This window comes from Ictidomys tridecemlineatus, unplaced genomic scaffold, assembly GCF_052094955.1.
Source record: "Ictidomys tridecemlineatus isolate mIctTri1 unplaced genomic scaffold, mIctTri1.hap1 Scaffold_1692, whole genome shotgun sequence".
Lineage (NCBI taxonomy): Eukaryota > Metazoa > Chordata > Mammalia > Rodentia > Sciuridae > Ictidomys > Ictidomys tridecemlineatus.
In genome coordinates, this window is record NW_027521472.1 from 23,920 (window position 1) to 49,746 (window position 25,827).

The 25,827-nt window shown below is 63.9% G+C and overlaps 1 protein-coding gene and 1 long non-coding RNA gene across 2 annotated transcripts; both read right to left on the reverse strand.

Annotated features, from left to right (window-relative positions):
- LOC144372824 (uncharacterized) lies at nucleotides 1–2,387 on the reverse strand. The gene is made up of 3 exons (XR_013432696.1): nucleotides 2,133–2,387; nucleotides 942–1,009; nucleotides 1–708 (listed from the first exon to the last, which is right to left on the reverse strand). It is a non-coding gene; the product is annotated as an uncharacterized LOC144372824 (long non-coding RNA).
- A 20,698-nt stretch (nucleotides 2,388–23,085) lies between these two features.
- Fgf4 (fibroblast growth factor 4) lies at nucleotides 23,086–24,828 on the reverse strand. Its single transcript, XM_005333313.3, has 3 exons — nucleotides 24,332–24,828; nucleotides 23,757–23,860; nucleotides 23,086–23,262 (listed from the first exon to the last, which is right to left on the reverse strand). Exons 1-3 carry the CDS (start codon nucleotides 24,669–24,671, stop codon nucleotides 23,086–23,088), a joined length of 621 nt encoding a protein of 206 aa, XP_005333370.1. The 5' UTR covers nucleotides 24,672–24,828.
- Between the last annotated feature and the right edge of the window lie 999 nt (nucleotides 24,829–25,827).

The window sequence follows — 25,827 nt, forward strand, 5'->3', positions numbered from 1 at the left end:
CCCGGCCGGACCGCCAGGGGCCACCGCGGGCCACCCTGGGCTTAGGAGGAGACGGATTGGAGAGCTGTCAACCACAGGTGGCATGAGGGGTCCTCACTGGGGTGCCCCGAGAAAGTCAGCCCCACAGGTGACAGTGAAGAAGGCAGGCCACCACGTCCACAGGGTGCAAGAGGAGGGAGGCGCTCGGGACCACGCAAATGGAGTCACTTTGTCACCCTCAGGTGGGGGGAGCCCAGAAGGCCTGAGGCCAGCGAGCAGGTATTTCAGACAGACAAAGGCGTCCTGTGCCCTGCTTGAGTGACTCCGTCCACAGTGGCCACAGGCCGGCCCCTCGTGCAGCTCCAGTGGTCAAAGGTGAGCGGAGGCGCAGTTGCGAATGTCACCTTCGTCACAAACAAGTCCCCGGGCTCCGCACAATGGCCTTCTGCCCGGCTCCTCCAGCCGGAACCCGCCGTGTTTTCCTTAGAGGGTCACAGGAGCTGCGCCGGGATGGGATCCGCGCCCGCCTGCCGCCCGCCGGCTGGGACCCCGGAGCCAGGCTCAGAGCTGAGCCTCCAGAGGCGGCTCTCCCCTGCTCCAGATTCCTTCGCTGCTCACGATGGTGCCTCCTCCAAGGGGACCTGGAAATTCTCGGAGCCCCGTCAAACCTGGCGAGTCGCAGCTCTTTGATTTACAGGACAGATGTTTGCCAGCTGACACTTGGAGGGGCTGGGGAGGAGGGAGGAATTGAATAAGAATAGGGTGTCAGCTCCCAAAAGGCGGCATACACCTCTGCCCTAATTCCTTCACGCCCAATATGGTTCAGAGGTCTGGCTGTTAATGGGCAGGGAACAAATTGGGGGCTGCCACCTGTGGTTGAGCCCAAGGGGGAGGGGACCCCTGTACTGTCAGGGCTTCCCAGGAGGCCCGCGAGCTGCTCTGCGCCTGGGTCTGACATTGACCTGCTGTGCAATGCTGCTGGTCCTCTCTGAGCCTCAGTTTCCTCATCTGAACAGGGCCACTCTGAGGACTAAATGAATACGGTTCTGGCTCGTCATGGTGCACAGAAACACCCATGGGTGCTGTTAGCCCTCCTTGTGTCTGCCAGCCATCCAGAGAGGCCACAGGAGCCTGAGCCCTGCCTTCCCTGGGGCTTCATTTATGACGGAACTGGTAGCAAGGTGGGCCGGAAGAAGCCAGGACTCGGGAGTCCTGCTCATCAGCTTCCTGGCCAGGCTGGATGGAAGCCCAGGTGCCAGGCCATGTGCACAGGCGCACATGCTGTGCACTGTGCAGTGGGTAGGTGTGGAGCATGGTGGCCCTGCCTGGGGAACTAGGGCTCACCAAAAGGCGGACGGGAGAGAGAACAGACAGAGTGCCCGACCTCCAGCCCCAGCCCAAGGCACCGTGACCTCGTGTGTGCGTGTGTGCGTGTGTGCGTGTGTGCATGTGTGTGGCGCAGGGCGTGGGAGCCGGGCTGGTGGGCGCTGGGCGAGTGCCCCACCTCTGAGCCGCACCCAGCCCACACATGACCTTTGTATCTGCACATTGACTTCATGACTCTCATTTCCGCGGTCACCTCACAAGGAGGCAGAGATCTTGTCCAGCCAGAATCCTACTGCTCCTGCAGCGGCTGACCCAGTGCCCAGCCCGTGAGAGGTGTCCAGGACACACGTGGGGCAAGAATGAGTCGGGGTGGGGATGGCAGGAGGCGGAAGGAGCAGGGTGACTCAGGGCCTGGAGGGCAGCTGGGGCCCAGGTGCACCTCACGGACACCCCGCGCCAAGGGACACGGGCCAGGCTGCGGTGGGCCTGCCCTCCTACTCCTCCTCCTCCCCCCCTCCTCCCCCTCCCCCTCCCCCTCCCCCTCTCCCCCCCTCCTCCCCCTCCTCCCCCCTCCTCCCCCTCCTCCTCCTCCCCCCTCCTCCTCCCCCTCCTCCCCCCTCCTCCCCCTCCTCCCCCCTCCTCCTCCCCCCTCCTCCTCCTCCCCCTCCCCCTCCTCCCCCCTCCTCCTCTTGTTTTCTAATTTCTAAATTCTCCCTGAAGCCACTACTTCTGGAGCAGGCGGGGATGGGGGGCCATCAGCAGGTGTGAGGAAGTCACTTCTGGGGACGTGGTCACATTCTTGCTCATCTAGGACAATTCGAACCCACCTCAATATCCAGCCCTGGGGGAGAGTTGGGGATCCAAACCGCGGGCGGCCACGCAGTTGGTAGCGCAGTGCTTGCTCACGCAGACCCACGTCCACCGTTTCCTGCAGCAGGTTCAGGTGACCCTTGCAGGGAGCCTGCCTGGGTCCCGGGAGGTAGTAAGCCATAAAGAAGGGAGTCCACCAGGGGTCTCCTTCTCTGTAGCCTGCTGCTAACAGGTTGTGGGCACAAGTTGCTCTCTCTGAACACACGCTACACCCCCAGGGTCACGCAGGAGCCTCTCTGGCTCGCCTGTGTACACATGGACCCTATGTTTACTTTTCAGGGATCTTTATGTAACCAGAGCAAACAGCAAAACACCAGACAGCCTCAGGGGAAGGCAGAAGCCAGCTGCACTGGGACGGTGGTATCCCACACAGTGATGTCCCCATGGCCCCAGAACCAAGCAGCCCAATGTATCTCCACAGGGGATATGGAAATCAGCAGGGTCACGCTGCGGAATATTACACAACAAAGAAAATTGAGCAGACTCTGAGTTTCTGCACCCACTTGCCTAAATCTCATGAATCGATGGAGGAGGAGAAGGCAAGACTCACACACAGAGAAGATGTCTTGCAGGACATTCTTTAAAGAGTGGGTCCAGGTTGTAAAACAGCAATGAAATGTCAGAAGGGCAGTTCCCTTGGACGGGGAGCTGTGCCGGGATCAGGGAGGGCAAGTGTGGGGTGGGGGTCTGGGGGCCTGGGTGTGTCCCCGGCAGTGTGTTTGCTGTAAGATTATGGAATTGTCCTGTGCCCTGTGTGCACTTCTGAGTGTGCGGGACGAGGCCCGGGAGAGCAGGAACAGTCCGCCGGGGGGACAGCCGGGAGTCTGTGGAGGGTCCCTGCCTGTGGAAGGTGCCACCTGGGCCGTCTCCACTTTGATGTGGATGCAGTCGGCACCACTCCAAGGCCCACAGCTGTCGCCTAATCCCATCTCGAAACAATCTCGGAGGCAGCTTTTATTGTCCCCTCTTCACACCCGAAGGCCCAGAGCACAGAGAAGGTGGGATTCACGCGGCCACCTCCCCGAGCCTGCGCTGGTGGCCCCCTCCAGGAGTGACCGAGGACGGGGGCAGGGGAACGGCCCAGGAGGAGGCTGTGGCCGGCCAGCTCAGGATGGCTTCTTGGACTGCACTGAGCTGGGTGCCAAATGGCGGGGCCACCAGGGCTCAGGGCTGTCCCGGGGGCCTGCTCCCTCCTCGGGGCTGCAACGGGTCGTAAAGCTCTTCGGAGGCCAATTGGCACCAGGGCAGAGAATTGCACCCTCAAAGTGGTTTGTGACCCCATAAATTGCAAGAGGTGGGCGGCAGCTGGGAGGCCGAGGCCGGTCCCGGGCTGTTACTCCTCAGAGGTGAGGCATTCCACAGTCAGGCCCTCGGGCCCCGCGGGGGACCTGGAGCACAGGTGGTCTTGGGACGAGGCCGCCCAGCCAGCGGGCCTTGTGGCTGGGTGGCACTGGCCAGCCGGCCCTGGGGCCTCTCCCTGGTGGCTGGCTGGGCCCTCAGGCCTGAGGCCCAGGGGCTGGGACTTCAGAGCACACATCAGGCCCAGGCCCTGGCAAGGTAGCGGCGGCCGGGCAGGGACAGGAGGGTTTCAGATGCTGGGTGACCAAGGTGCTGGGGCACAGCTGCCCCTGCACCTGGAGCACCCCTCGGCCTCCCCCCGACCCACACCCGTCTCCTGTGGCCGTGGTCCTACTGCCAACATCCCGGGCTGCATAGCTCACCCCCTCAGAGCGGTCGGACCCCGTGTTCCCGTGCCAGCCACCCACCTGAGACCATCTCCCCGTGGTGGCAGGGGGCCTGGGACCCAGGGCCTTGCCACAGCCCGGCCACCACTTCCCGTGTGTCTGCCTTCTGGCTCTGCCCCGGGGGCACCAGGCAGGAGCTCCGTGGCCTGGCTGTGTGGCACACCCTATCCCATGGAGGGTGTGGGCATCAAGTGTGCATCCCTTGCCAGTTCAGAGGCCACACGTCACCTCCTCCACTGGCTGCCCTCGTGGTGGCCGCTCTGTCAGGGTGAGCCGTGGCCTGGACCTGGCAGCTCCTGGGCAGAGCTGACCCAGCCAGAGAAGGGGCCCAGGGCATGTGGGGAGCGGGCCTGGGCTCCCTCTGCCTCCTGACCACAGCTGCCTGTGTCCAGGGCAGGGCCAGTGGAGGGGCGTCGGCCAGGGTCAGAACAACGAGGGCACCTGGTCCTCGAGGGGCCGGGGAAAGGGCTCCGTGGCTGGGGTGGCAGGGGTGAGGCCGGAGAGGAGGCCGGAGGGAGCCCCAGGAGGACTGACCCCTGCTGTCCCCACGGCTGCTAGCAGTGTCGGTGCAACAAAGAAGGAGGTTGCCCTGGCCCTGGGCACACGGTGGGGCTGGACGTGAGCCAGAGGCGTCCTGGTCCTGGCCCCCACCTGCACCGCTGTACGAGGCCTCCCGCCGGGGCCTGTGTGCGTGTGGGTGCAGCTGCCCAGAGACACGCCCCCAGGCGCACACACGTCCAGGGCAGAGATGGGAGATGGTAGGGGCGCTGGGGCGTCCCTGGCAGTTAAGCCCAGCAGGGCTCCCCGGCCTGGGTGTGGGCTGGTCAGGGGCTGGCCTGGGGCTGCGCCAGCTGTGCCCGCGGTGCCCAGCGGACCTGGTAACCCCACTTACAGGTGAGGGGCAGAGGCCTGGAGCTTAGCTGACAGGGGAGCTGGCGCCTTGCCCTGTGCTGAGCCTGGCATCCGTGCCGAGGGTGGCGGGGCCGTGGCCGGGGGGGCTGCATCTCTGCGGGCCTCTGCCCGGGAGCTGCAGGCCGAGGGCCCCGCCCGGCACAGGCCGTAGGGCTCTGGGAGTCCCTGTGCGTGAGTGATCTCCACGCGGCGACCCCGGCCATCTGTGGGGACCCTCAGGTCCAATCACTGGGGGCAGGAGCCCACACAGGCCAGAGGGGTGACCTCTAGGTGACAGAGGACCCCTGGGACCCCGATGAGGGGCTTCCAACCCCTGGCCACCATCAAAGAGGCTGCTTGGGGACTGAGCCCGATCACCCCTAAGTTAGGGGCCAAATGGCCACTTACAGGACCGTGGACAGTCAGAGAAGCAGAAGGAGCCCAGAGACCAGGCACAGCGTGCGTCCCCCCGGGGAGCCCTGGCCCTGCTAGCCTCCTCGTCCCCCCGGGGAGCCCTGGCCCTGCTGGCCTCCTCTCTGGGCATCAGGGAGCCGAGGCCTGTCATCCCCCAGCCTGGAGCCCCAGGAGCCAGAGCGTACCCCGCGTCAGGTCACGTCTGCTCTGCATGGCCAGCTGGGCTCCCACACGTGACCTCGTCCCCTGGGGGCCAGGCTGGCCCGAGTCCCTGGTGGCCATCCTCCTCCAGGTGCTTCTCCCCAGTTCCCGGTCACATGGTGCCACTTTGTCACGTTTGCTGGATGAGCACGTCACTGCCACCCCAGGTTTCAGGGAGGGCTTGGCGAGGATTGCCACTGACCCCTGGCCACCAGAGACCCTCCCAACACAGACCTGCTGCCGACCTCGGGCTGGTGGACCCCTGCCCGGCCCCCCAGCTCCTCGGCCCTGGGAGCCCCTGATTTGCCTGTGGAGCCCCTAGTTGTAACTGTGTCCCACGCCCATTGATGTCCCTGATGAGCTGGTCACCCCACGTGTGACCTGCCCAGGGGCGGGGTGCTCTCCTCTCACAGATCCAGGGGTCAGACCACCCGCCCCTCAGGGCCATGCTCTGACTGTCCCTGGAGATAGCCACCTCCACCCCTGACAGCCGCAGGCACAGAGGGCTCCTGCCCAGCCCCGGGCCTCTGCCTGGCCAGGAACCTCCCCACAAAGCCCGAGTGTGGACCGGGAACGGCCCCGGCTGCAGGTGGGGGGAGGCCTGTGACACCCGGGGCCCACGGGGACCTGGGACTTGGGGACCCGCCTGGCCCCCACCCTTGCCTGCCCCTGGGCTGCCAGGGGCTGTGGCCTTGGACTCTGATCTGTCTCTGGATGGAAAGTGGTTCGTTTGGTGACAGTGATTTGTTCTGTGCTAATTAGATTACCTCCTGGGGCTTGCTACCTGGGGCTCAGGATCCAGGCTGCTCACCCCCATGGATTACCATAAAGACCCTCTTCAAAAGGCAGGGCCTCCCTGCCCTCTTTGTGATGTTGAGTGACCAGCTGAAGTGCCAGACACTCACCCTGAGCCGGCCCAAAGGGGCGACCAGGTGGTCACTGCTGTGTCAGGCCTCCAGCGCATCAGGCTTGTGGGGGGGCTGGTGAGGGACGAGGGGCCCTGCCCAGGTCACCCGGAGGGAAGGTGGAAGGCCACAGGACGCAGAGTGTGGCCATCGTGAGGCCACAGGGACGGGTTGTGGCAGGCACGCGCCCGGTGGCCTGGGCCCTGGAGAGCGCGTTTCTGGATCCGGGTTGTGGCGCGGCTGCTGAGGGGAGCCAGCTCCTGGCTCGCTGGCCAGAGGACCGCCAGCCCAGACACCTGCTGCCCAGGGCAGCAGACACTCGCACGTGAGGAGAGTCCATGAAGCCCTTGGGCCACCTTCACTGGACACCTCGAGGACCCAGGGCAGGGAGGGGCCACAGCCGCATCCGGATTCAGGGAGGAGCGGGGACTGTCCTGGCCAATGGCCCGGGCCAGCCCTTCCCAGGGTCCCCTTGTACGGGGTCATCTCCCGCTCCTCCCCAGAGGGCCCCGTGGACCTTGCAGGAGCGCGGAGCCCGTCCTGGGGGCCGCGTAAGCATCACGCATCCTTCGGGAAGACGGAGAAGAAGGGGGCGGGGAGGCCGCCGGCCTCGGGCGCTGCCAAGAGAGAAGAATGGGGACTTCAGGCCTCTCTGTGGCAGGGACGGGGAAAGAATGCTGGAGACGGTGACCTTTTGCAGGAAGAATTCTCCCTCCTCAGCCCTCCCAGGCCGCTGGCCTTTCCCGAGGCTTTTCCAGGGCTTCCACTCTGCCCGGCTCGGGCGGGAAGGGAAGGCCGCACCTGGGCCCAGGGCCGGTCAGCACCAGCAGAGCGAGCCCGCTCCTGTCCCCAGCCCCCTCCACCAGGCGGACTTCCCTGGGAGCGGGGAGGCCGAGGCGGTGGCCGGGGAGGCGCCAGGGGTGCTTGGCGGTGGGTCTGGGCTGGGGTGCGGCTCGCGGCCATGGACTGCACAACCAAACGGGGCCCCTTGGGGGATGGCCGATGCTTGTGAGGTCTCACACCCCAAAACAGAGGCTCCCGGCCATCCCCCTCCACCACCTGGGCGAGTCCCAGCAAGACCCGCTCATGTCGGCTCCACGACAAGTGACAAATGTCCTTGCCCTGGGCTCCTCCATTCCCCGGGACCCGTGGCACCTGGCTCCTCAGGGGTCCCCCAGGTAGTCTCCTAACAAAGGACCAGAAGAGGGCACCTACACTATCAGTGGCCACGTCCCTCTCTCAGTTCTGAGGCCAGAAGTCCAGAGTCAGGGTGTGGACAGGGCCTGCTCTCCTCCAGGGCTCTGGGGACGAGCTTCCTCCGTCCCTCTTTAGCCCCGGCGGGTGGTCGTCCTTGGTGTCCTGGGCTGGTAGACGCATCCGGCCAGCCTGTCCTCATGTGGCCTGCTGTGTGTTTGTGCGTCTCTGTTCTGTCCTGTCAGGACACAAGTCGTGGAACTGGGCCCACCCTGACCCGGTGTGACCTCATCATAGCTCATGAGCCACAGCTGCGAAGACCTCAGCTCCAAATACATCCCATTTGCAGGCCCTGCTGGGACCTGGGTTCATTTTGGGACGGGGACACAGTTCCTCCACAGCACACGCCGTGGACGGTCTCAGAGGGTCAAGAACACTTCATCTCATAGGGGAACGGAGCCACAGGAGGTGGAGGACTGGCCCTGTCCACACTGTCCACCCCCTCCACGCCATCCATGCCGCGGCTGCCAGCCTCCGGCACAGTGGGACGCACGCACAGAGGCCAGGGCCTCCGTGGGCTCCGTGGGTTCCTCCGACCCGCGGGCCTGGACCCCACCTTTCCTCCGAGGCCCGTGACTTATGGGCAGGAGGCTCCTGTCCTGTTGCTGAGGCGGGAGGGGGCGTCCAGACCAGGCGGGGCAGTGGCAGAGACCCCGGGCTTGGGGTCCAGAGCTGTGTTCCCTGCCCCCTGCTTGGACACTGTCCCTGGCCTCCCTCACTCTGCCTGAAGCTACCTCCCAAACCCAGGTCTGAAACCTCTGCCGCTCTCTGGCCGCCCTGAAGCCTGGTCCCCCGCAGTGCGTCCTCTGATGCCCCATGTCCTCCTACTTGGTGCCACGATGTCGGCTCCAGCCGGGGGACTGCTGTCTGTCTCACTGAAGGCTGGTCCCCACGTGGGGGAGCTCCACGAACAGCTGCTGAGTGGATGAGAAGGTGTGGAGAGGGGCCCCCTAGGATCCCAAGTCCTATCCTGGGTGCTGCATGTGAAGTGTCTCCAGCCTTCAGCAGCCCTCCCATATTCAGAGGAGGCTCAGAGACAGACACCTCCTGCCTGAGGACACACAGCATGGAGGCCCAGAGCTGCCTCAAGCCTGAGGCACTGACACCGTCCAGGGAGATCAGCTTCCATGTTTCCTGAGTCCCCAGGGCTGTGAACTCCGGGGCTTAAAAGAATACAAATTTGTTCTCTCAGAGTTTGGGGGCCAGAGATCCAAAATCAAGGTGTCTGTGGGGACACCCTCCCTCTGAAGGCTCTTGGTGACGATGCTGTCTTCAGCTTCCGGTGGCTCCTGGAGCTTCTGGCTTGTGGCCGCGTCCCAGCGACCCTGCCTGTGTCTTCAGGTGGCCGTTGTCCCCCCAGGCCCAGCGTTTGAATCTGTCCCCTTTCTGCCTCTCAAAAGGACGTGGTCATTGGGTTGAGCGCTGACCCAGATCCGGGATGACCACCTGGGGACTCTGAGCTTGATGGCACCGCCGAGACCCTCGACAGAGAAGGCCACGATCTGAGGCTCCGGGTGGACGTGCAGCACCTGAGCACGCGCCTCCGAGCCCCGAGGCCCGGGGTTCGCGGGGTTCTGGGGGTCGTGGTCCACCCGGGGCGCGTGTCTGTGTGTCTGTCTGCAGGACTGGACGTGGGGTCGGCTCCACGCTCTTCTCCAGAGACAGTTCTGAACCAGAGGCTGAAGGCGAAGGGGGCTGCCCGTGGTCCCCCAGCAGGGAGCCTGGCTCCTCCACCAGGCTGGCAAGCGGGCAACCGGGGCCCCCAAAACCTGGGCCCCTGACGCCCCGTCCAGCACAGCGGCCAGGCGGGGGCGTGGCCCTCCCTGGAGCCGTGGGGAAGAGCTGGCTGAGCAGGTGGCTGCGAGGCCATCGGAAGGCGGTAATGACCGGGGGCTCTCCTTACAGCCCTCCCGAGTGGCCGTGATTACAGAGCGCTCACCTGGCTCCTCTTTGAAACCCACAGACGCGGCAGGTAACGGGGCGCGCGCCAGCGTTTGAAGTGGCAGCCCGTCCAGGCACCATCTGCGGGCTGTGTGCCCGCCCCGCGAAGGCCCGGTACAGCTGGCCCTCAAAGCCAGCCCGGCCCCGCGCGCGGCGGGGCTCTGTTCTTCCTTTGATTCTGCCTCTCCCCCAACTCCAGGACCTCCTCTGGGCCGTGGGGGGCCGGCGGGGGAGGCCGGGAGGGAGCCCTTCCTTTCTATTTCTCTCTGAGCCGAACTTCAGAGAATTTTGACTCCAAAGAACTCGGCCGGGCTCAGTGCCGAGAAAAGCCAGAGCGGGAGCGTCTCAGCCACCGCAGTGGGCCAGGGCCGCCCCGGCCAGTCCTCGGCAGGACTCCACTGGTATTTGGGGCCAGCCACCATTTTTCTCATGCCCCATGCGTTTGACACGGACGGGGCAGAAGGCCTGGCAGAACCCTGTGCCACAAGGCGTGTGGCCCTGTTCCTGGGGAGGCCTTGGGCAGGGTGGCAGGTTCTGACCCTCTCACCTGTGAGGCCCAGCGTCTTCTCCAAGCAGCCCCTTCCTTCTGGGTGAACCTGGGGACGCGGCAGGGCCGGCGCCTTTCCCCGGCAGCAGGCCTGCGTCCGGCCCTCGGAGGTTTGCCAGTGTGGCCTGATCAAGGGTCCCCCGCCCCAGCCTCCTGAGTCCCGGTTGCCCAGCCGGAGTGGGGAGCCCGCTCCCCCGGGCAGGGCACCCTGGCCCCCTGCTTGCTGGGTCCTGGCCCACTGGGCCTGAGTGCTCGGCTGACATCCTGGGAGTCCACATCCACGAGCGAGCGGAAGCAGGCGGCCCAGCAAGGGACAGTGGCCGAAGGCCAGGGTGGATGGTGGGGCCTGGAATCTGCTCCCACGGGGTCTGAGGGCCCCACAGGGTGGCCACGGCTCCGGCCTCTGGGTGCTGCGCCGGCAGGGCAGAGGGGCCGGGCGTGAGGGGGTGAGAGGGGCCGGTCCTGCTGGGAAATTCTTCACGTTCTTTCCTGGGTCTGCGAGCTCATGGGCAGAGGTGGTGGGTGCGTGCTGTCCACTGTTAGACACTGAAGTCACTCGACGAGGAGGGGACAAACAAATGGGATTCCCATCTGAAGCGGCCACAGCCGTCCAAGCCCAGCACAGGGGCCCGCTGCCAGCCGCTGGCTTCCCGCCACCTCTCAGGCGCCTGCCCAGGCCCCTGCCCTGCTCCTGGCCATGCACAGACCCTCTGGGCTGTGTCAAAGCTGCCTCTTCCCAGCCTGACAGACGGGAGACCCTCTCACGGCACAGGCCACATCAGGCCCCTGCCCGCTGTGCACTGCCCGGGGCTCCTGGCCAAGCAGCCGCCAGGTCTCGCGGGCCCCATCTCGCCCTTGGCCCCCACCTCCTGCAGTGCCCTGGGTGTGCTGGGGTGGGGGCGGCGGCCGGCCAGGGCTCCAGGGCCACTTCCTTCCCACTTGGCCTGAGGCTGCAGCTCCTCCCGCCATCCGGGCCCCACCCCCAGCATCCCCAGCCCCCCTTCCTTCCTCCTGTCTGTTTTCCTATCACCTGTCCCCTGTCCCCCACTGGGAGTGTAAGTCCCCAAAGCCCCATAGGATGCGGCTCTCTGGCTGCGGGGAGGAGGCAGCTGCAAGTGTCTGCTCAGCGAGAACTGGGTGGGCGTGGAGAAGTCACCTCCCTGTGTCCTGTAGTCCAGAGTCCACTCTGGGACCCAGAGAGGCAGGGGCAGAAGAGCAGGGGACGGAGTTGGAAACTGCCCACTCAGGGCAGGCAGGGCCCAGCAGCACCTGATTCTAGGACAGTGTGGAGGGCAGGGGCCCGCCAGAGGCGACCTCGGGAGGCAGCGAGAGGGCAGAGGGCACTCCTGGCAGAGCTTTGAGCAAGGGTCTCCCCCAGCTCCCCAGTAGACAGAGGCAGGCCCTGGACAGAAAGCTGCTGTGCCCCCAGCACGGACAAGGAGGTCCCGGGGACCTGCAGGGCACAGAGCTCTCACCCTGACGCAGTCCCCCAGTGAGGACCACGCAGGAACTGCCCCCAGAACCCCAGCTGGCCACGCCTCTTCGGGCCCCCATCGGCAGGCCCACAGTCCCTCTGCCAGACCTGCCCTGGGGAAAGGCCCTGGAGATCCCCGCTCAGCCCCCGAGATCCTGGAGGCTCCGGAAAGGACAGCTGGGCACTCGGGCTGCCAGGTTCAGCCAGTCCAAGCAGGGCCCGCAGAGAGACTTGGCGACCAGGTGGACACGGAGCAATCTCTGTGTGTGTCCAGGAAATTCCTGGGACATACCTACGCTAGGCGCTTGTTGTTCATCTTAAACGTCTCGAGTGTGATCCGACAGTCCTAGAGGGGACGGTGCCCAGACTCGGGGATGCCTCCGTGTGTGCCCAGAGATGACGTCTCCCGGGAGCAGAGGGCACCAGTCTTGCTTTGTCTCTGAATCAGCCCAACCTGCCCCTGCTGTGCCCACGGCTCCCCTGGGTGTTGGCACCTGGGCTGGGGCTGAAACCAGGTGTCCTGACCCTGCTCTCCGCACGTGACCCTCTACTTGAAGCAACTGTGGCCCAAAGACTAGTGTGAGGGCAGCGGAGGCCCAGCAGCCCCTCATCCAGCAGGAGGAGGGCCACATGAGAGGGAGGCCACCAGGGCCAGCCCCCAGACTGTCTTCCTCTGGCTCCTGGCCGCTGAGCCACCTCAGGTCCAGTCCCAATCCTTGTTTGTCAAAGCCCCAGCCCTGGGGACCCCAGCGGCTGGTGTTTGCACATGAATAGTTGGAGCCTTCCAGGGGCTGTGCTGTCACAGAAATGCACATTTCTCACCAAAAGGGACTTAGCTGGGCACCCAGAGACCCAGCAAACGGCGGCTGCTCCTGCCCCAGGTGTGAAGGCTGGAAAGAGCAAGGCAGGATCTGCCAGGAACTGGCGCCCCGAGCCCCAGACACACCAAAGGCCTGGGAAGGAAGGCAGGGAGGAGCGTGGGATTCTCACCCACTCCCGGGAGCTGCCTGCAGACCCTCAGGGCCCAGGGGACCCCTGCGGCTCTGGGCTCACACCTGCTCTCAGCAGAGGTCCCCAGCCCCTGCTGCAGGCCCCGGGGGACAAAGGAGCAACCTGCCCTGGGGGCTGAGTCCAGGGGAGCCCACTGAAGAGGGGGGGATAGGAGGCCGGCAAGTCTGGGGGGGCTTGTCTCGGATTTCAAGTGGACCCTAAATCTAATGGCAGGTGTCCCAAGAGAGGGAAGGAGGTGGAAGGGGACAGAGGGGGGCAGAGTGGAGAGGCTGCTGGGAAGGCAGAGGCAGAGCCAGAGGGTGCCCCCGTCCCAGGCTCACCCCAAACACTCAGAGCCCAGAGCCGCGAGGGGCAGGAGGGGCCTCCTGAGGCCTGGAGGGGCGCAGCCCTGTGGCACCTTCACTTCAGACCCTGGCTTCCGGAGCACTGAGGAATCCGTGTGTGTGTCAGGCCGCCCTGGGGACTCCGAGGCCATGCTGCAGCACTGTCCTGGTCAGAGGGGATGAGGCCCAGACAGGAGACGCCAGGTTAAGAGATCTGGGGGTCAAGCGGGTGTCCCCACAGGGAGACTGTGCCGGTGATGGGAGCCCAGACAGCACCACCCGCCCCACCCACGCCGGGAGTGTCACGGCACCTCCCGGGGCTCTGGGGCCTCCAGGAAGACACCCAAATCAGGGTTTCGGCAAAGCTGTGGCCCCAGGTCCAGCCAGAGCCCCCAGAGACCTCTGGAGTCCAGGGACGGCTGCTCTGGCACCACCCGCAGCCCTCCGCAAGGTGTTGGAGTCCGTCAACATATTCTGGCGACCAAGGCGTCACATTAACCCTGCACATGGATCAGGCCTCCAAACATCTCCTCTAAGGCTCCTTCCTACGTGGTGGCCTGGTGGCCTGGTGGCCTTGGGCTCAGACCTCTCAGGTTCAGTTTTATCCTCTCTTTAGAAATCTCCTCGGCTGGTGGCAGCACCTGAGAGGACCCAGGGCCTCCCTGGGAGTGTGTGTGCACGACTCAGGGTGCCCGTGCCCCGTTCCTCTTGGGTTCAGGAGTCACGGAAGAGAGCGTGTGACCCAGCTCTTGCTGTGGGACAAACCAGGGTGAAACTTAATGGCTTAAAAGCCCAAGAGACAGGGTGGGGTGCCACTGGGACGTGGCCCTGGTTTCAAAAACCACCCCCAGACCCTTCATGTGGTCCCCTGAGCCCTCACAGTGACCGTCCAACCGCGTGGACCCGGGGAATCTCCGGATAGTACGCCACATCACCTGGTGACATGGTGACTGTCTCTGTGTTAGTCACTCCCCTCTGTGGGCTGGCTGGTGCCCCCTCCCCCAGGGTGGCTCTGCAGGCCACCAGGTGGTACAAGGTGTCCTCATGCTCCTGCCCAGCCGTTGGCAGGCGAAGGGACGGCTGGCCAGGCCTCCTCACCCTGAGAGCCACCGAGGCCCCCAGAAGTGTGAGCAAGGGCAGTGCCCATGGCCAAGCCCAGGTGGCCAAGTCCAGGTGTCCAAGCCCTGGTGGAAGGGACAAGGAAAGAGACCCCACCCCTTCGTGGGGAACGTGAAGTTGGGTTCCAAAGGGACCAGTTCCAACACCAGGAAGAATCGGGGTCATTTCAACATCTACCAGAGTTGGGATCCCCCATGTCCAAGTGCTGAAGGAACTGTCCCGTCCTCCTAAGTGGTCACGTGATCACCCATGACGTGACGGTTTTCCTGGGGGGCCAGATGCAGGTCCGTCTGGGAATGTCCCAGGAGGTGAGGAGCCCGGGCCCCCCTTCCTGGAGGCTGTGTGTCTCCTGGGGGTGCCCCGACTCGCGGCATGTCTTGGCTGGTCCTCTGGGTCCCCTTCTGCGTTTCCGCCTCTGCGGGTGGGGACTGGGCCTTGGGCAGGCGGCGGCCCCTTCCTCCGCCTCCACCTGTGCAGAGTTGTGCTTGGGCCCTCCCGTGTCCCCAGCCCTCACCTCTGTCACAGCTGGAGAGTGACCATCTCCTGGCGCTCGAGAAGCGCCCGGGCTGGAGCGGACATCTGCAGGATGAAAAGCAGCCCAGGGAGGTGGGGGCCGGGCGGCGGCTGGGGTGGGGGGCTCCGCTGGTGTCCCACGGAAGCTGGCCGCACGGTGACGACTCTCCCGTGTTCCGGTCCTCTCTCTTCTTAAACTGCCCCGGCTGGGACCCCGCCCCCAGAATCCCTGTCCCACCCTGGACGGGTCTTCCTGCACCGGCACGGGCCTCCCGGCAGGTTGGCCTCCCGCGTCTCCCTCCGCCCCTGTCTGAACGTGGGGACTGGGACAGGGAGGCCCGTCGGAGTCCGCCCAGGGTCAGGAGCACACAGGGAGGAGGAGGGGAAGGGCCGGCTGTCCCCCCTGGGCTGACTCTGGGGGGACACTTTCAGTGGCTGGGTCACCAATGCAGGTGGCCTCTGTCAGCTAGTCCTGGAGTCTGGGGAGCCAGCACCCTGCTGCCAGGCCTCCTCCCGGTCCTCAGGGTCCAGAGGGACTGTTGGCCTCAGGGACACCTGTGCTGACCCTGGCCCCTCAGCTACGGGGACGAGCAGCCCGTGGAGCAGCCAGCTCTGTCCTCTGCTGTGGGACGGGGAGCACCGTGCAGAGCAGGCCTCTTGCCGTGAGGGTCCCATGGTCCCAGAGAGGGGTGGCTTTGTGCCTGGCCCCCTCCCCTGCCTCTGTCCTGGTCACCCTGCTGAATCATCAAGTTGCAAAAGTCAGCAACACCAGGCGCTACCTGTCGTTGGTGACCGGCTACTGGAAGGAGCCTGGTGGATGCAGCGCTGGCTCAGCCAGTTCCTGGACAGCTGAGCCCCGTGGAAGACTCGGTGGCAGGGGATGGAGCCACCGGGCTTCTTTACGGAAGAGTTCAGAACAGTCTGAAGTCCAGACCCAGCCAGGACACCTGCCCATGGCCTCTCCATACACGCGGACGTCCCCCAGGAGGGCAGCCTCAGGCACCTGGACGACTTCCTGGTGCCCAGGGCGCCAAGCATCACCCGTGGTGACCCAGCGGTCCCCGGTGGGGCTTCTGCCTGTGCCGTGGAGGAGGGGCCAGACCCCTCAGCTCCAGGGGACCCTGAGGTCTGCCTCTCAGACCTGGGGCTGACCTGGCCATGCAGCACCGACTCCCTGGTCCAGTCACCCCAGTCACAGCTCAGCCTCTGTGAGCACGGGCCCCGAGACCTTCTGTGTCGCTTGGCTGCTGCCTCAAGTGCACAGGACCCCTACCACCCACAGGAAAGGCCACTCTAGGAGGGATGTGGGTGGCCTTTCGTCAATGGCCTGTCCCTGCGGCTGTTCCTGGCACCAGGAGAAAGCCTGCTTGGTGACAGGGTCTGAAGGGACCCCCGAGGACAGCCCTGCACATCTGATCAGGCGCAGCCCGACCCGTGAGGACCTGAGGCGTGGGCCCCGTAGGCCCGGGTCTAGACGGGGAGAAACCAGTGCCTGGTCCACCAGCCCCGGAGCACGGAGACCCCTGCAGCCGAGTGTCCCCACAGCTCACATGGAAAACACCCCAGGCTCGTGCTAATGGTGTAAAGGACCCCGTGGGACAGCAGCCCCTGGGTCTTGGACTCCCAGCCTGAGTTGACTCCTGCTGCGGGAAGCCCCGCCCAGCCTGGGCTGCCATGGCAGAGCAGCAGAGACCCGGCAGAGCAGACCAGCACAGCGACCTGCTCCCTTTTGTTTTCCTTTTGGTACTGAGGATTGAGCCAGGGGCACGTCACCACGGAGCTCCCTCCCCAGCTGTTTGTGTTTTGAGATGAGACCTCACTAAGTTGCTGAGGCTAGCCTTGATCTCCCAATCCTCCTGCCTCAGCCTCCAGAATCCCTGGGATTATAGGCGCGGGCCCTGAGCCCGGCTTCTCTGCGCACCTTTAAATGCAAGGAACAAAGGACAAAGGACTTGAAAACGAGTGAGTTATCTAATGTGCTGGAGCTGGAACCCAGGCCTTGTGCATGTTGGGGAGGCCCCAGCGGGCTGCACCCTAGACGCTGCCCGATGCTCCAACTCCAAGAGCCACCAGGCACGGCACTGGGTGGGGAGCCCCGGCTCAGGCGCACCCTGACCAGCGACCTGTGTCTGCCTGGCGTCCCTTTTGGGGAGGCTGCGTGGTGGTCCCCTGAGTCACCTGGAGCAGCGCCCTGGGGGGATGGGAGTGAAGCCCAGCCAGCCCCGTTACCTCCAGAGCGTCTGTCCAGGGTGGGGGGCCGGAGGAAGGCCTTAGACTCTGGTAGCATAATTCACTAGCTGCAAGAGCTGAGTTGGGGTTTAGAGGATGCCCAGCGGCCCTCCAAGATGGCGCCTTCACCCTGGCAGCCAGTGGATCGTGGCCCACCCGGTGACCGGCTGGAGGAGGGGACAAAAGCTCAGCCCCCTGTGCCCCAGAGTGGGGCAGCACTGCCCTCTGTGCCCACTGTCCCCTAGAGGAGGCCGGGCTTTCCCTTCAGCCTCGCCCCTCCCTCCACCAGCCCTGGCTCGGGGGGTCCCCTTCCCAGGCCAGAGAGCCCGGGTGGGCCACAGAGAAGGCCCTGGGAGATGAGGCTCCCGCTGGCCTGAGCGAGCACGTCCTGCAGGCCACCCACACCTTCTGTCCCTTGGTCCCTAAAGCCAACCATCTTCCACTTGTGATTTTACAAGGAACCGGTGGACTGGGTCACCCAAGAGTCCCCCAAGAGTCGTGTCCACTCGGAACCTGTGAACAGGACCCTGTTTGGAAACAGGGTCTTTCAGGTGCGGTCCTCCTAGATCCAATGACCAGGGTACCCAGGAAAGGAGGCTTGGACACGGAGGCCCGGCCTCAGAGGGGGAGCCCAGGTGATGACAGAGTCGGACGTCCAGGCCGCTGCTGGAGCCAGGCGCTGTGGGCCAAGGGGTGCAGGCCGGGAGGGGGCCGGCAAGAGGACTGTGACCCAACCTCGGGAGCCCCGGGACCAGCCTGGCCCTGCCAACAGCCGACTCCTGGCCACCAGGAAGCCGGTTGCTGCCATCTCAAGCCCCCTGGATCCTGGAGGTGGGTCATGGCTGCCTGGGACGCGCCCTCGGCTGGGTCAAGGTCATCTGAGGCAGGGAGGGGCTGGGTCAAGGTCATCCGAGGCAGGGAGGGGCTGGGTCAAGGTCATCCGAGGCAGGGAGGGGCTGGGTCAAGGTCATCCGAGGCAGGGAGGGCCGTCAGCTCTGGGGGGAGCAGATGGAGTCCTGGGCTCTGAGGCTGGGGCAGGGCCGAGCTGGGTCACCTGCCTGGGAGGGGTCCTGGTCCCCGCACACCCAGGATAATTCCTTGGCTCTTCGGGCCACAGGACCCTCCCAGGGCGAGGGCTGTGCGGGTGCCCTCCCCCGTGGGGACCTGGCCTGGAGGACTTGAATGACAGATCAAGAAGACTCACAAACTGCTCCCGGTGAGGCCACAGTCGGCCCTGATTCTCCCCAGGGCCATGGGCCCCTGGACCAAGGCTGAGATCAGTTCACAGACCACGGGCGGACACTCAGGCTGTCCAAACTGACCAGTCAGCGGCCCGCGGCCAGCGGCCGAGTGTCAGGTGCCAAGAAAAAGAGATTGATCAGTCCATCGATGAACTGAGGTGGCAGACTTCCTCCAGATGCTGGGAATCCCATCTGTGTGATCTGTGAAGGCCAAGTCCCCGGCTGTCACACTGTCCCTGAGGACTAAGGGCAAGAAAACCCTCTGTGCACCTTCCGAACAGTGTGTGCTCCAATTTTGGGGGTTGGGGTACTTGGACTCGGGGGCACACGCTCTACACTGAGCTTCACCCACAGCCCCTTTCACCTTTACTGAGAGACCAGGTCTTACTGAGCTGCCCAGACTGGCCTCCAACTTGGAATCCTCCTGCCTCAGCCTCCCGAGTCCCTGGGATTCCGCGCACGCCGTGCCTGGGTGTTTCCAGAATCATGTCCAGGTTGAGCCCCGGACACGGAGGCCACCACAGGGAGCCCCTACACTCTGAGCCCAGAGCCCAGGCCACCACATTGAAACGGGACCAGAGTAACCAGCGCGGCGGGGTTTGGCGGGGTTTGGCGGTGTCTGAAAAGCCCTGCTATCCCTAAAGGGCAGGTGACCCTGCTGGCTGGAGGGGACCCAGTTCTTCCCCAGACCCTGCCACACCCTAAGGCAGGGCCTGCTCTCTGCATGACAGTGAGGAGCACTGGGACAGAAGGGTCCCATTAGCCGCCGCAGGGAGAAAAGGAGGCTCTATGGCCTCGTTAAGCCTCCCAGGGGAATGACAATGACATGGGGACGTTACCTGGGCTGTGCCCGCACCTTACTGCCTCACCTTCCCCCCTCAGAGCCTGGGAGGCTGCAGAGGCCCGAGGAGCCACAGGTCTGCCCAAGGTCACCCAGTGGGAGGCAGCTGGGCTGGGCCCAGGAGGAGGCTGTGCCTGGGTGCAGGAGCTGCCCCAGCTCCTCTTCTGTCAAGGTGGCTTTTCTCTCCCCACCAAGCTGTGCCTGCAGGTCCCCTCCAGCGCCGCCCCTCTTCTGCCGGCCCCTGCCTCCCCTCACCCCCTGCCACAGTGGCCTCTGGGCTCCCCTGAGCTGCTCCGTGGCCTCAACCCCTGCCTCCTCCAGAGACCACAGAGCCTGCACAGGCAGAGCTCAGGGTGGCCGCCTGCTCCCAGCTCAGCCCCTCCCTCCCTCCCTCCCGGTGGCCTCCTCCCCCATGATCATCACCTTGCAGGGAAGGCCCACCCGGCCTCCTCTTCTTCCTCTTTTGCAGCCCACTTGCCTGGTACTTTAGGTCCCTTATTTACTGTCACCTCCCCCTCTATAATGAGGGCTCCAGGGCGCAGGGATCTCTGTGTCCTTCACTTAGAAGTGTGCCTGGCAGGTCGGGCGTGGTGGCACACACACCTGTAATCCCCGGCTCAGGAGGCTGAGGCAGGAGGATGGTGCATTCAGAGCCAGCCTCAGCAACCTAGTGAGGTCCTAAGCCACTCAGCGAGACCCTGTCTCTAAGTAAAGTATAAAAAAAGGGCTGGGGATGGGGCTCAGTGCTTAGGTGCCCCTGGGTTCAATCCCCAGTACCAAAAAAAAAAAGATGTATATCCAACACAAAGTGAGTCCCCAAAAAGCACATGACATGGCCAAAGGGCTCTTTGCTGTTTGTGGTGCCGAGGGTGGAACCCAGGGTGCCCACCCGAGACACACCTCCAGCCCTTTTCTTTTAGTTTTTAAAAAGTTGCCCAGGCTGGCCTCACCCCTGTCATCCTCCTGCCTCAGCCTCCTGGGTGGCTGATCACAGGAGCGTGCCACCACAGCTGGCAAATGAATGCCTTTTCAATCTGCCCAAGGACCCAGGCCTGACGCCCATCTTCCCTCTGTGCGGGGGCTGGAGGCCGAGGGCAAGCTCCCAGGCAGTGGACTTCTGCCCATGAGAAGAGGGCTTCACCACAGAAGCCAGGACAGACCTGGACAGAGCCCTGCTGAGGACCCCTGGTCCCCGTGAAGAGCCATCCCACGAGGCTCCTGGAACTGCAGTGTCCACGCCCATAAGGGGGCTCCACATAGTGGGAGCCATGGAACCTCGGTCCTGGAGGCCGAGATCAAGGATGGACCTGAGGCACGTTGGGAGGTGCTGCAGGTGACCCTCAGCAGCCTGGCCTTGCAGAAACCCCACCCACACCCCTGCCCTCGGCTCTGCTTGGCCACCGGTGGCTGTGTCTTTACGGGGGCCAGCCCGCCCCAGTAGCCGCATTCCATGACCCCTCTGCAGCGGCCCCCTTCCACAGCCACGTTCTGAGGGACTGGGGATGGGGACTAGGGTTCGAGGTGCCGAGGGGCTAGGGTGAGGGCAGGGGCCACCTAGCACTTCCTTGTCACAGAAAAAGAAACAGAGGTAGCTGAGCATGGTGGCCCGGGAGCTGACGGCTCAGCTAAGGCCCCTGCAACCTGAGGGCCTTTGGGGGTCTTTTGGGCGGGCTTTGTGGGGAGAGGGGAAATCAGATTCCAGACCCATCAGGTGGGCCTTGGTCTCACGTGACCCGCCACACCCACAGGCACCTCCTAGAGGCTCAGTTAAGACCGATTTTTCCAGGACAATCTGTGCCCTGCTGATGGACGGACGCGCTCCGGCCGGCTGGACCCTCTGGTGGGTTTTCCTTCCCTTCTTAGTAAAGACCGATGCAGGTCACTGTGGTGGTCTCCCCACTGCTCCAGTGCGTCAGAGGGCCAGCTCTGCCCCTCCCTCCCCCGAGCCAAGTCAGCCCCAGGTGGAGGGCAGAGGGACAGAGGGGGCTGGTGACAGTGCAGGGGCGGCGTGAATTAACCCGTTGCAAGAATGAGAATCAACTGCAAGGTTCAGAGTCATGATGATGCCTCGCCCCAAGTCTCCTGCTTTAAAGAGGAGCTGGCTGTGTAGACACAGCTGGCTAAAAGTTGCCTCCCTCCCCCTCCCCCAGCCATGCGAGGAAGCCGGCGGGAGCAAGACCCTGGCATTTCAAGGCGGGTTTCCATCATGTTTAATATCTCTCCTGATTATCTGCACCGTGTCTGGTGGGGTTCTTTCTCCCCACGGTGAAAAGCTCATCAAGCATCCCGATGTGCACAGCACACATACATCATGCTATTGATCGGCACCTGTATAAAACTACAGACAGACTCTGAAAACGGTGGTAAATAGAGAAACCGTGAATCCCCAAAGTCACCGCAACCCGAGAACGTACAATATTTCAAAGGCACAATGACATCGCCAGACGCACCATCAACAATTCTGTGCGTGCGGGTGGAAGAGCTACCTCTGCACTGAGGGTCCGTCCATTCCTGGCCCTTGGACTGCGCTCAGAGGTGACATTGCTGAAGAATCCAAGCGTCTCGAGCGATCCCGGTTCTTGACTCTGAGATGCGGTAAGAACAGGAAGACTGCACCTTCTCCCCCAAGGCAAGGCGATCTTTGCTCCTCACCTGCCCTCCACCCTCCTGGAGTCTAGGGCCAGGTAAGAATTGTGTGGCATTGTTGAGTCAGAACACTGTAAACAGCCTCTTAAGGGTTCAGATGGGTGGTCCTGACTTGGGGGCTTGGCACTCAGTGGGCTGGGTTAAGAATAGTATTATTTGAAGTCCTTGATTTGCATTTGAACAAAGATTTGGCAAAAGGAATTCAAAAGACAAAAACTCAGATCCCAGGCTTGCAGTCTGTATGGATTCCCATAAAGTTAATTTGGGAGATGGTTCAGAGACACCGGAGGAGGGTCTTGAGGAAGCATTCAGAGCATGTGTGGCAGCAAGTTAAGGTCACTTTGCATAAACTAAAAAGCCATTCATTAAAATTAAGTGTTTGCCCTCACCTCAGAACTTTTTTTAAACCCCACCGACCCTGGCCCTTCCATCTCGGCTTCAACGACAGGGGTTGCATTTGTAAAATATATAAAGAAAAATATAAGGTTACTTGGTGACCATATAGTGCACTCTAACAGCTGTCTGCAAATATTTCCACCATGAACGCCCTTACTAAAAGTAAATCACGGGGTAAAGATAGCTCAAACGTGACAAGGTTCGCAAGGGACCCACCGCCGCTCTCTGCGATCCTTTTGGTTGCATATGGAAAAAGAGCCACTTGGGGTGGCCCAGTGAGCTGCGCCCCCTAAGCCTTGGGCGATTGGGCCCGGCTGAGGTAGAGGCTGAGCGAGCGTCTGAGCAGCAGGTCCCTGCAGGCTGGGCTGCGACCGCGACGTTCGCCTAAATAGTGGTTCTAGTCCAAAGCCTCCCGTGTGCAGGGAAGCCTGTTCTTTTGTTTTTGATTTTGTTAAGAATATCCTCTATTTCAGAACTGTCTTCCATCACGAGCTTCGTCCATCACAGGCGAGGGTTGGGGGGCAACGTCCCAGCAGGGACCGGCTTCGCTCCCTGGCACTTTACGGAACAGCTTTGTCTTTGCCCAGTGGCTGCGGCGACGGCGACGGGGGGCTGATCCCGACCAGGCGAAGAGCAGTTTATAAAGTCGGTCTCTCCCATCTGGTAGATGGGGGAAGATGGACTACAGCAAAGCTCAAAGGTCAGCCTTGGCCCATCTAAAAACGGAGCAGCAGCGAGGACCCGACAGTGTGCTTTCAGTACCCGGAGTAAACCGATATGTCCCGACTCCGGCCACAGGGCACAGCCGTGGGCGGCGAGAGGAAGCCCGGCCCAGCGCCCCTTCGCTGGAGACCACGGCCCCAGCAAGCCCTTCCAGACAGGGTGCTGGGCGCCGTCAGAATCCAATGTCACTGTCTTTACAACACAAAATAGCAGCACGCTCATGTCAAGTTCTTGAGAGTAAAGCAAATCCAACGGTAAGGCTGTCCCCTGTCACGCCAGAAAAGTCAGGCTTGCTTTTGGGTTGTCTTAGGTTTTTTTTTTTTTTTTTTTCCCTCTTTTCTTTTCCAGAAAAAAAATTACAAAACACACTCACAGAACCATAAATAATCTGATGGCAATATATACATATTTAAATAATTAACTTAAATATCGTACACCTACTCCTGGATTCCACTCTCCGTGCAGAGTCCGTGGGGGCTGGGGCGGCTCTGGAGGGTCACAGCCTGGGGAGGAAGTGGGTGACCTTCATGGTGGGTGACACTCGGTTCCCCTTCTTGGCCCTGCCGTTCTTGCTCAGTGCGATGAACATGCCGGGGTGCTCCTGGGACTCGTAGGCGTTGTAGTTGTTGGGGAGCAGAATCTCCTTGAACTTGCACTCATCCGCAAAGAAGGGCTGGGAGGGAGGAGCACAGTGAGGGGGACCCTGGCCGGCGGCCAGGGGTCTGCCCAGCCACCCGCTCTGGGCTGAGAGGTCTCTCCTGGGCAGTCAGGGTGTCAAGACCCTGGCACGCACGGCCAGCCCACAGCAGCTGGAGTGCTGGCCACTTGCCAGGCACTTCCCAGCCCGGGAGGTCATCTCCACTTCCTCGCTGGGACCCACCCACTGGGCACAGCCTGGAGCTCCCAATGGTCCCTTTCACAGGGTCAGCGGATGCCTGTTCAGCAAGGGCAGTAACTGGGTGGCTCCCTTTGTCTGGGCTGGCCCCTGGCCACCCAGCCTGCCTCTGGGCACTTCTGAGGTCCCCAGGACAGGTGCTGCCTGCCAGCCTTGGGACCTGGTGACCCCACCGACTGCCCCTTGGTGACCCAGGCACAGATGGACCTGGAAGAGGGTCACAATCCTGCTGGCCCTGCACACGGGTGCCTGCCCAACTCCAAGGTACTCACCGAGCCATAGAGCTTGCCCTTGCTGCTCATGGCCACAAAGAACCTGCTGGCCACTCCGAAGATGCTCACGACGCCCCGCTCCACGGGGGAGAGCTCCAGCAGACCTGGGAGTGAGTGCGGGTTATACCAAGGCAGGTGACCTTGGCTCTGGCTAGGGCGGGTGTGGCGGCCAAGGGCCCTCACCCAGTTCAGGACTGCAAGGCCAAGGCTGCCCCGGAGGCTGCAGAGGCTTCCAAGACCCGCCTCAGCCCGGGCGCGTTTCTCAGCCCCGTGGGTGCCCACTGGCAGGCTAAAGTGCTGGAATTCGGCGGTCGCCGCAGCCCAGGCTTCCGAAGGCGGGGAGGCGGGGCTCGGCGGCCGGTGTGCGCAAAGCCGGTCCCTTTGCCGGCTGCGGAGCCAGAAGTGCTCGCCTCCCCGAGTCCCTGCGTCACACGGGACAGGAACCCGAGACAGCCCAGTTCCCAGGGCCCGCGAGCAGGTGCCCGCCCTGGGCCTCCGTGCGTCTTTGGGTGAGTTGGAAGAGGCAGCTGCTGCTCCCCATCCCCGACCCATCCCATCCGGCCGGCCCTACTCACTGTCGCTCGTGTCCGCGTGCACGCCGCCGATGCGGCCGTCGGGGAGCACTTGCAGGTGGAAGCCGATGCCCACGTTGCAGTAGAGCCTCCGCAGCCGCTTGATGCCCAACAGGTAATCCCCGGCGCCGCTCTGGACGGCAGCCTCCTTGGGCTGTGAGGCCACGGGCAAGCGCGCCAGCGAGCGCGCCAGCAGGCTCTCCCAGCGGTGCTCCGGCTCGGCCTCCAGCGTGCCGTTGGGTGCTGTGGGTGCGGCGGCGCCCCCTCGGCCCGCCCAGGGCGCCAGCAGGGCCAGCAGGACTGCCGGGAGCAGAGACGCCGTGGCCGTCCCGGGCCCTGCCATCCCGGCCCGAGGGCGGTGCGTCCGTCAAGCGGTCCGTGCGCCCGGGAAGCCGGCGCCCGAGCTGCGCCAGAGGGGGCCCGCGGGAGCGCACGGTCTGGGCCCAGGCTGGGGGTGCGCGGCAGAGCGAGGAGCGGGCGGTGAGCCACGGGGTACCCCGGCGTGGACGCTAAGCTATCGGGGCTGCATGGAGCGGCGGGCAGCGGCGGAGGGGCGCGCGGCCGCGTCTGGGACTCCACCAGGCGATGCGCGCCTCCCTGTGCGCTGGGCCGGCCAGAGGCCGAGCCGCTATATATATAGCCCGGCGCCCCCTCCTACTCGCCCGCGCCCGCGGGGGGCTGATCGCGTTCGCCTGGGCGCCCGGTCGCAGGCCGCCTGCCAATCAGGGGCAGGGGAGGGGAGGAGGCCAGGGATGAGCTCAGCTACTGTCACCTGGGGGACCCGGGCGCCCACCCTTGGCTCCGCCCAGCCCACGAACCTGTTCGTCCCGCCCCTCGCGTCGGTTCCTCTTAAGCTTTTCCAAGCTCTGTTTGCCCCTGCTGTCCCTGTGGTGGTCTCTCCCTCTATCGGAGAGGGCGCAGGAGCTGGCGTCTCTTCTTTCGGGGACTCCCGAGAGCCTGGTTTCTTTGCTAGGGTGTTAAGGACTGGCCTGGGATCGAGGGTGAGCATGGGCACAACCACCCTGTGGCTGGCTGGACCAGGGTCAACCCGAGGGCCACAGGCCAGGTCAGGTCCCCAAGGCCTGGCGGTTCAGAGGTGGGTCCGTCTATCAGGTGGAGGCCTGTCTGAGCAGAGGCTGGTGAAATGGGGGCTCCGAAGGGAACCAAGGGGCAGGTGGTGGGGTGTACTCAGGGGGGCCAGGGCCCTGCGACCCCACGCAGTCATGCAGGGCTTAGGATTCCTGGGCAGGATCCCCAGCTAAGACCCGAGGTCTCAGGTCAGGCCTCGGGAAGGCTCCCCGCCCCCACCCCGACCCCTACCGTGCCCATCGAGGTCTGATAGGGGCGGGCCAGCCAGGGGACACTGGATGCCTGCTCACCTAGGTGTGAAAATCCCTGTTTTCTGTGGTACCTGTGGGGCTGGGCTGCCACCTCCGAGCAGGCCCCAGCCCCAGCAGCGGAGGGTGTGGAGCCCACCCCTCCCTGCACCGCCACCACAG